The sequence below is a fragment of the Halyomorpha halys genome, unplaced genomic scaffold, assembly GCF_000696795.3.
Source record: "Halyomorpha halys isolate HHAL.00 unplaced genomic scaffold, Hhal_1.1 Scaffold423.1, whole genome shotgun sequence".
NCBI classification, from domain to species: Eukaryota; Metazoa; Arthropoda; class Insecta; order Hemiptera; family Pentatomidae; genus Halyomorpha; species Halyomorpha halys.
In genome coordinates, this window is record NW_027105827.1 from 152,105 (window position 1) to 162,835 (window position 10,731).

General features: G+C 33.0%; 1 protein-coding gene across 1 annotated transcript; it reads right to left on the reverse strand.

Moving 5' to 3' along the window:
• Positions 1-4,554: 4,554 nt before the first annotated feature.
• Positions 4,555-7,331, reverse strand: mEFTs (elongation factor Ts, mitochondrial). The gene is made up of 4 exons (XM_014423473.3): positions 7,028-7,331; positions 6,710-6,958; positions 6,346-6,634; positions 4,555-4,958 (listed from the first exon to the last, which is right to left on the reverse strand). Exons 1-4 carry the CDS (start codon positions 7,175-7,177, stop codon positions 4,735-4,737), a joined length of 912 nt encoding a protein of 303 aa, XP_014278959.1. The 5' UTR covers positions 7,178-7,331; the 3' UTR covers positions 4,555-4,734.
• Between the last annotated feature and the right edge of the window lie 3,400 nt (positions 7,332-10,731).

Here is a 10,731-nt window from a genome sequence, read left to right on the forward strand (position 1 = left end):
TGATGACGAAATGAAATGAGTTGAAAAAATAAGGGTGGTCGTTGGTAAAACATCCTTATCAGAGACAAGATTGATGGATCACTTTATCAACATGGATAAAGATTGCTGTAAGGTCAGGTAAAGTTCTGAACCAACAATCTTACTTTGGCTACCTCAAGGGTAGTACATGGCTAGTAGCGTTGGACGTATCTTGCAAAAGATAAGTACGTGTTCCATTTTATAACTAAAATACCACTCTGGAACAGAGGAACTGTGTATTATCTTGAAAATGGCTCAAATGTGGTTCATTTGAACTGTTGTAAGGACATTCTCACCAATATTTATACAATAAAGTTCAACTTGGCTTTCCTGATATCTCTTACTCTTGAGGTTTCTTCCCCATAGTGATCTATCTAGACTAGGTGTGCTATCTTAGAACTTGAAACTTGTGGAAAAAGAGATATAGTGATGGTAGCAGGAAAAGTACAGCCTTGAAGTTACATTGATTTTACACTTGGCCTTACACTTATTTTCCACTAACTTCCGCGATATATGTCCTTTCAGCATTTTTCAGTATTACCCATTTTAGACCTCTTTACTAGCTTATTCACCATTCGTTGTATGTGATATGACCATGAATAGCTCATATCCTCTAGTTGAATAAAATTAGCCAAAGATTTAGAAATGAATTAAGTAAGTAGTTTTAATATATGACACAGTTGTTCCCCAATTAAACGTTTGAATGAGGTTGGGCGAATGATCCTTAATGAGGTTGGGTGAATGATTTGAGAGGTAGGAACCATTTTTTTTTCTTCAATTTTTCTTAAATATTTAAAAAGCTAGTTGCTTTGCCTCAAAATATCTTATATAAAAAATATCCCTCCAACAATGTCCGTATACTTGTTTTTTAGTGTTGCTACTTGTTTTTAGTGACTGCTGGACACCGGCTAAATTATAAATTATATCTAGCTACTACTAGAACTCTATACGGTTCTACTAGAGCTACGATGGCCGTCGTAGTGCACTTGACACAATCTAGCTGCAGAGATGTAAACCAGTACAGTTCCACCAATCTACCGTCTCATATCAATCTGTGATAAGTGTTATTATTACTTAAAATTAACTGGTAAATTACCAAGTAATACATTGTTATATTCATATATGTTTTATTGGATTAAATAAAGACTGAAATATAGTTTTCTGATCTACCAAAAGCTAGTGTAATAGACGCAATAACTCTGGATGGCCTTTTCACTCCTCCAGGAACCACTAACCAAATCCCAGCATCAAAACTACGGGATTGATAAATTATCAATGATTCCAATTTCTTTTAAAGTAGTATTCTCACAGAATGGACCCTTCAAACCACAGCGAAGTATTTCACTGTACACCTTAAAGTACCAATGGTAGAAAAAGGTCTGTATCTAATCCGATACGAATGCGTAATGCAATTTATTAATTCATTTTCTGTTTATTAAGAGGGATTGGAAAAAAAATACTACGGAAGTAAAATGAGGTGTCGTTTGTTGACCGGAGATTAAAATTAGAAGATGGTTGGGAATGCGTTAGCAATAAATCTCAAATAAACAAAAACTTATTTACTTCTATCTACAAATAAAAAAGGTTTTGTAAATTTGTATTTTTAAGCTGACTGCACCACCTACCAATTTCATTATGTTCTCTCCAGAAATCTTTCTTAATTTTGAAAGCGTAATCTTGAGTGAATCTATTGGTCGTTTTGAACTAATGCAAGGCTCCATATAATTCATCGAACTTGCTATAATCTCGACTGTAAGAGTATATAGTACAAAGAGCAGTAAACGTCCTGCAGGCGCCTTAAGCATTTACTTTTAGGACTTTCAATATCCTGTACGACAGTTGGCGAATACCTTATGGAGTGTAAAGTCCATTCTGCGAGGATTTTAGAAGCATACCCTTAAAACTCACCAATCATACGTGGTTTACAGTTTCACCTTCCACCACGTCGTCATCCTCCTTTAAAATCATTGATTTGAGACCTTCTGATGCTAGTGCACCTCTTGAAAGTCCCTGATCCTAACAAATATCTCGACAATAGCCCCGGAATAATTGGTGTTGATGGATGGGGGTTCTAATAATCGGTATCATGCATGATATATTTATTTTCACAAATGCTTTCAGTGCTACCTTTCTTCCATGAATGCTGTTTCAGTATTTTACTAAACATTCAAAAGAAAGTTGTTGGCTCAAGTTAAAAACTACTTATCCCTCACTTTTTCTTAATCTTAATTAACGAAATTCAATAAAAGGTGTACATCAACAAGCTTTCCTCCTCGTCACTACTACTTTCCGTACCCAAATTATCTTAAGCGCGATCCTTACTCTCCGATACCAATAGCAGTTGATCAGATAAAGATCTTATATTTAGGCCTTTGGCCTTCTTTTTTAACGTCCATGGACACATCCTGATTAACGACTTTTGTCTAGTATCTACTTCACGACATAGCCCTTGTTCCATTCTAGTGGGAAAAATGGCTGTTTCTGATGATGTCTCAAAAATATTGGAAACTTTTTTGCTTTTTGTTGAATCGCTACATTTCCAGAATGATTGATTGATAGATTTTTGATAGGAACTGGTCAACTGAAGTTAGAAACTGTTTGGACCCACTAGTATACCAGAAATGTATAGAGTGTGACCACATTATTGTAAATTGTGGTAAGTAATTGCCTTTTAGATGGTGTTGGACAGATGGACAAAAGGTTAAGGAATGTAATAAGAAAAAATTTAAAGTTCTTCCTGACTACTGAAATTATCGACCAGTGAAAAGGGCAATATGAACAAGGAGGCAGGTAGATGCTAGTTACCAGTACTTTTGGAAAGGATGGAGAGATTAAAGAAGATGAGATTCTCATCTTGGAAATCTCAACAGGGGATCAGGAAAAGCAGTGACATAGGAAGAAAAGAGTTGGAATAAAAGATATAGTCCAACACTAAGGTGTGCAATCACACATCAGGCACACCACAGTTGTCTTTAATTCTGTTCCCAAAATAAATTTCTCTGAGACTATGCATAATCAATAATAAATAAATAAGAGTTGTTTATTTGTTACGTATAACTCCACAACCTGTAAAAGAGCCGTATGAACAAAAAGTTATCCAGGAGGGATTAAAAAAAGAAAAGGAAAAGTCTCAGAATCTAGTCAAATAAACAGAAGAGGTGTTATACTAGAAGAATTTATTTAAAATTAGAATGCAACAGCCAGGGTATACCAAACTGAGCAGTGCTACTAAAAACAGAAACCTGGAGGAAATTTCATTGTTAGGGAACCATCTAAGAATCTAATAGGCATTCAGTTCGGTTCAGATATTCAGTTACTTTTGAATATTCATGGATACAGTATACCAACAGAAACCCTAACACAACATCCACAAAATATGATACTCATAAGGAATGGACTAGTGGCTCTCCGAAGACATATGATATTTCTTGAGCAGTGGGTAGGCAAATTGACAGCCCTCTGGTATTTGAAAATTTTCGGAGACCATTTTCTGTCTCCTAACTATGATGAACAAGATCCCTGAAAACCTCATAGCACTAGATGGAATACCACAATACGACCTATACTAGACATAGTATATGTCTTATGGATTCACCTGAGGTTAGGGAACTGTAGAGCACTTACTGCAAATGCACCATGATGATAGGGAAGTATGTAATGTTAACTCTGTCTTCAGCAACTTTCATGCTCTGATAAGGAGCTAGCAGGTGGATTGAGAATAAAGGATAAGAAGCAGCTTTTAATTAGAGAAAAAACTATGGAAAAGTGATTTCCTCAGGGATCTGTCCTTGTCCCTGCCCTATGGTAGTTTGTATTTGATAAGTTGCTGAAAGAGGAGTAATGGCCTACATCATTAAAGTAACCATAATGGTAGCCCTCAACAGCTCTAATGTGAGTAATAAACTGTCATTGCTATGGTTGGCACTCGCAGGTTTGAATATAAAAATTTCACAACAAATAAAAAAGTTGGCTGTAATCCACAGGATGGTTCTTCTATGGTTAACTAAAGCTGGGAGGATTATTTACTAACTTGCGAGAAGACAAAACAAAATATCAATAAGTGAAGTAAAAAAGATGAAAATGGACTTTCAGGGCCAATGAGACTCGAAAAAGCATAAGAATTTTAGTGAAAAAATTAATGATATATTTATTACAAGAGGTAGCATACTTACTCATAAGTAAGGCAGATAGAAAATAAAATTTAACAAGTAATGATAGCAATCATACTATCACATAAAAGGACAATCAGTTTTTGGTTTCTAACCACTAACACTAGTGAACCAATCTTTACTCAATTTTAACTTTATCTTTATGATATAGTGTAAGGTTTAGAAATAACAAAATCTGGCTAATATATAAAGCTGAAAAGTTTGATGCAGTTGAACGCGCTAATTTCAGGAATTATCAGTTTGATCTGAAAAATCCTATTGTATTAGATAAACTATTTAGTGAAGAAGGCTTTGAGGGTTTTTAACAATAGGCTAAAACAGCTTATAAAAATTTATAAACAAGGTATAAGTCATTAACATAGACAGATTTATCAACAAAATAACCAAAAAACATTTATTATCAATTTTTATTATTTCTAAAATTCAACAAAATATTTATAAATAAATAACCTTTTTTAAATTTATATATGTTAAGAAGATACATCTTAAGAATAGGTAACACATATATCTAAAACATAACAATAAACGATCAGATTATATAAATGCTTCATCCTACAGCTTTTACTGGAACTGAATCCTCAATGGCTTCTAAGGGTTCCCCACATTCGATTCTAACAAAGTCTACAATTTTTATTCCAGCATTAGAAATGAACTGGGCTACAGTGAGTTCTGGGTCTAGAAGAAATTCTTGATGAATCATAGTTAATTCATCATCCTTATTCATAGCTGGCTCATCTTCTCCCACAACTCCAACTTGTTTTGGATTCATGCCTGTAAAAAAAATAACTTTTTTGTTATAGACTTATAAAATTGTTCATTATCATTACGGGTATTGTTAATTCCAGAATATAGATCATAAATCAACCTTGTCACTTTTAGAAGGTTTTGTTTTAATTAAAAAACTGTCACACCATTGATTAATCCTAAAATATTGGACTGAAACAATAGTTACATCATATGATCAAGATTCTATGAAATGAGAGCAGCCCATTGGGACTTTTTATAAATTTTTATTATTTAAAATAATTTTCAAAAAGTTATAGTTAACCGAAAACTGCAAAAAATGATTTTATGAAGTAATATTCAAAACTAAAAACTGTTGAATTCTCTATAGATCAGTTTTTGACTTACTACTGATACCATTATATCTCCCTTTGTAAACGATTTTAGTTCAAAACCAGTTTGCATTCATCATGACTCCGAACTAACTTTTAAACTTCCCACATGTTTAAAAAAAAAATAATAATAATCTAGGTTGTACAAGATGATCTCAGAAAATGATTTTTTTTAAACCACTATTTTGGATCTAATGGAAACTAAGTGTATGAGGTGAGGAAGCAGGGTCTTAAAAAAAAAAAATAAAACATATTTTTACCACGTCTTATAATTGAGAAAATAAAAACATTGTAACAATGTTATCTGGTCGATCGATTATAATTGAAATTATTGAAGAATCAAAACATGTTTTTAGAGTGTGTAAAAAAACAGTAACTCTAGGTTAGTTAAAGTGTTGTGAATATTTTCGTTCTTTTGATAAAAAAAAATTGTTTTTTTTCTGTTCGGTTTACTCAAATTTCATTTTTTAAATTATTATTTTATAAAATGAGGTTATTACATAATTGATAAAATGATTATTTTTAATATGTTTTTCACAATTTATAATTGTGACAACAAGAAGTTAATTTAGGTTCATTTTAGATAGAAAATATTAAATGCCATGAAAATAACTGCCACATAGTTTACATCATGGTAGTAACAGCAGTTACAGTAAAGTGTCGTTGTTTTAATGAGAGAGTTGCATGTACTGTCAAATATCATGCTAATAAAATAATAACCAACAAAAACATGTATACACTTTTGACTTATATCGAAATCAGATATTAGCTGCCGCCCTATATTTGCAACCTTAATACAAACACAATGCTCTCAAATTTCAGATAAGCCACTTTGGCATTGCACCAACTATATTATTGTAATGAACTAACAGTTTGGTTAAAAAATACATTCAGTTATCATGGCGTAATTCCTACATTTATACATCTTTTGTTTCCATCCTTCCATTTTAATCATTTTCGACTATACAATAATTAAGAGCATAAAATAAAAGCAGCGATTTCTGAGGAATCTTAAATTTTATTTTAATAGACAATTTAATTACCAACAACATGCTGGCATAACTGCATAGCCCATTCCTGCCTCTGTGTATCATAAGAATCAGCAACATAGGCTACTATTGCACCATATTTTCCAGTTAGTACATTTGAATTGTTTTGAGAATTAGGATGAGCATATGAGGCTAACTGCATGCCTTCAGGGCAGGTAACATAAATTGCCCGCTTCAAATTTAAATTTTCACCCAATTCTGAAATAGTCAGGGCAGACAGATCTGAAAGGCTTTTTCCATCAGGTCCTGGTAGAGTCTTTAGTTCATCACTACCAACAGTTACCTACAATGGCAAAGTATTTCTAAAATTAAGCCATAAATCTATATTAATATAGTAAATATACCAAACATAACAAACCTTCATTAATTCTGATCCAGTATTTATCTTGGATACTTCATGAAAACAGGAGTTCACAGAAAGTTCAACAAAAGACTTAAATTTTTTATTTCTTGCAACAAAATCTGTTTCACAATTTATTTCCAACATAACAGCACGATTTTCCCTAACTAAAAGACCAACTAAACCCTGAGATGTTTTTCTTCCTTCCAATTTACTCGCTTTAGACCATCCAAGGCTTTGAGCTTGTTGTTTTAACCATTTTTCAGCCTATATAAAAAAAGTAAGGACATCCATTTAAGACAATAAAACTATAACTATTAAAAAAAATTAACTTACTTCATCAACATTATTATTGATTTCAAGAGCCTTTTTACAGTTGGCGAACGTATATCCAGTTTTTTTGCGTAATTTAGCTAAATCCGACTTGTTAACGTTCCATAATAGGCCAGTACTATGAAAAAATCTGTTTATCTGCCTTGAAATCATGTTCACAAATTATTTAAACCTATGACTTAAAGGACAAGTGACTTAAAACATAGGTAAAATGTAAACAATAGTCCAATTTGATATTCAGGATATTTCGCCTAGAGTTAAAATATACGGTACTAATAACTTGTAAAATAAATATCCCAAATCTATCATTGACGGAAGAGTCAAAATTTCAGGACTTGTGTAAGGTAACAATAAGGTTGCACCAAAGCGTTCCGGCAAATACAAAGAGAAATCTCACATTCAGAGAGCATGACCAAATTTAAACACTAGACAAAAATCTGTAGAACGTTATCAGCTTAATTGCTTTACTTTGTTAATCTTACATGCTAACTTTACAAACACAGAGGTTGCTTAGTCGACTTAGGAATAATAATGCTCTCTTGCTTTAGATATCTCTGAATATAAAAATTTATTGTACAATGGTTACTGTAAGAACTGTTCAAATATAGTGAGGAAGAACTTGCGAGGTTAAGGCAATAGCAGAGCAGATCAACTTTAATTAAACAATTCCTAAAATTCCATGATTCCATTCCTCAAAATACCCGTCAGCTCCTAGTATCCTCTCTTGTATTCCCCCACTTTAACTACGTTTCCTTGGTCTACGGAGGGCTATCTGCAGGTCTAGAGTTGAGACTGTAAAGACTCGTGAATTGCTTCGTAAGATTTATCTTCGGGTTTCCCAGGCGCTCTCTTGTCTCCCGTTGGTGTAACGAGTTGAAGTGGCTCTTTCCAACCTCCCAAAGGTAGTACCCCCTTGGTCTTTACCTATTCCAAGTTTTTAAAATCTTTTTCACATATTTATCCAGATCCTGCAGGCCTCTTTCTGAATGCCTCCAGTTAGTTAAACTTCACCATTTTATCATCTAGTACTTTATTTCAGATGACTTTTAAATCAGAGAAGAGTCTTCAGCTATAAAAGAATTAGTCTATAACGCTGTTAGCATTTCTTTCTTGGGTACTAAATATAATCTTATAGACTTTCTCATGAGGAAATAGGGAGTTCCGAATCAGAAGGTCAAAGTCAACGCAAAAATCTATCAGCCTCTGAACATTGGTATTTTTGGCTTCCTCGCCTCCATGTTTCCCCATCACTCCATGAGATCGGTGGAAATAATTTCCTACCCTTGCATTAAAATCAGCCATAATAATTATCTCTCTATTCTTATTTTTTACCTTAACAACTTCTCTTTCTAATTCAGCATAAAATTGTTCTTTATCGAGAATGTCTGCATCCTCTGTAGGGGGTGTATATCTGAATTAAAACTAAATGCCTTGATGATATATCTGTATGCATAGTTATAATTCTAGAAGATACCAGGTTCCATTCTTCAACCTTAGCGAAGATATTATCTTTGATGATAATACCTACTTCTTCCTTTGCTCTGGTATCCTTCGGGACTCCCAAATATATAAAGGTATGGTCCCTGGACAGCCTTAGCCTCTCTATTACCTTTTTTCTCCTTATCAAATAGATTTTTAAAGAGGTTTCATTTCTTCTAACCACCTTGCTCCCAAAATTTCACAATTCCCAATAAACGCCCTTCTACAAACATGTAGTGTTCCTCAGGGCTCCTTACTCTCACCAACCATTTTCTCAATTTATATTAACGGCCTTCCTGATTCTATTCTTCATTCACAATACTATTTATACGTTGATGACCTACAAATTTACTTATCCTTTTATCCTGCAGAAATGCTAGAGGCGAACCGTAAGTTGCAAGAAGATAAAGATAGTATCAACGGATGGGGAGCAAACAATAATCTCAGCCTTAATGTTGAAAAAACTATGGGTATTCTCATTGCTTTCAAGTACCTTCTTAATTCCCTTCCTTACCATCCCCTACCCTACCTCAATTTCCAACCCAATCAATACCACACCTCTTAGAAAGCTTGGAGTAATTTTCGATTGGCACCTGTCTTGGAATGACCATATTTGTTGGGTATATCTCTTTTGCTTATGTAAAACTAAAAAGCCTCCCTCTATCCTTGATTTGTTTATTTCGCGTTCCTCTGTACAAGATCCCAATTCAAAAACTTGTATATTCCTTCCTATAAAACAGTTTCCTCCAAAAAATCTTTTATAATCGGTGCTATCTCGTTCAGGAATTCTTTACAAAACCCCTCCATTAACTACATTTAAACCTAAATCATTTCTCCTACTTAACTATCAATGTTTCTCAAGTCTGTAACAATTACAAATACACATTGTAATATTAAAAAATTATTTAAAGTAAATAAAAGGAAAATTATATAGTTTTAACTTATTCTCATATCTTAAGTATACTTTTTGAAAATGACAGGATCACATAAAAAGATTAACTATTAAGTAGGTATAGGAATTTTTATTTTATTATTTATAATATTATAGACTTAATCTCAGGGCGGGTTTATAGGCAATCAGAACACTTAGCTTTAATAAAACTTTTGCAATTATATGTTGAGCAACACTACTCAATTTATGCTCTTCTTTGATGAATGATTTTTTCTTTGTCTTCTTTTCCACAAACAAACATTTGCTGTAAACAATCTGTCAGCAAAAAAAACACTGACTAAACATAGCCTTGGTCCTCTAACAGTTTTCAATACACAAACTCTAAGCGATCCAAACAAATATTATTCGTCTTGGATTTTCTAGATGTCCCACTGAGAGAGACCAAGGATGTTCAGGACTTCCTGCCTCCAGGAACTGTCCTTCTCCCGCGTCTAAACATCAAGTGAACAAAAAACCAAGCTTTATTCCTTTCCTTCTATCGGTGTTTGTTCTCAAAAATAGATTGTAGCACTACGGTTATGATTTCCAATATGAATAATTGTCTTTAATACTTATTAACTTCTATTTTTTCTTAAATTTACTGTAACTACAATTATGATGGGAAGTTAAATAAAGTGTTTAAAATATTTGAATCTGCTCAACATGGCCGCGATTTCACGGACTGGCGCCGCCATCTTGCCATTTCTAACGATCTTTTCCACTACATATTTGACTTAACAAAATTGGTTAGCTTGCTTTTAGGTTCGATAGCATAAATAAACAAGAGTGAAACGATATTTAACATCGATACATAAATATAAAAACATACTAAAAATCATTTATATAAAAAAAAATAACTCTTTACTCAAAAAGAGGATATTACAATATATGTTTTTGTCCTTTATATATTTGAATTTATTTTATTTACTAATTTCTTTCAATATCGAATAGTCAACTATTTCAATGTTAACTTTATGTTTTCAGTATTTATAAATATCAGCTTGAAACTTCAGCAGTTTTGTTTTATTTTTATTGTGTTATTACTTAGTCATTAGACCATTTTATGCTACCACTATTGGTTACTCAAATGTTCATTGCAATTATTTTTAGGGGACAAGATATCCCAGAGTAAAATTACTTTTTATTTTGAAAGGAATATGGTCCGGGTGCGGTCAAGAAAAACTCAAATAGTAGAAATATAGTAATTTAATGAGCCAACGTTTCGCCCCACGTTGCAGGGCTTCTTCAGGGCTAAAAAAGATACAAACACATAGTTACAAAAGGAAAACAAAAACCT

Excerpts from the sequence above, each read along its gene's own strand:
- mEFTs (XM_014423473.3), bottom strand. The coding sequence starts at position 7,177 with ATGATTTCAAGGCAGATAAACAGATTTTTTCATAGTACTGGCCTATTA. Across the intron at positions 6,635-6,709 it reads CTGGATCAGAATTAATGAAG|GTAACTGTTGGTAGTGATGA; the intron begins GTTTGTTATGTT and ends TTGCCATTGTAG. Across the intron at positions 4,959-6,345 it reads GTTATGCCAGCATGTTGTTG|GCATGAATCCAAAACAAGTT; the intron begins GTAATTAAATTG and ends TTTTTTTTACAG.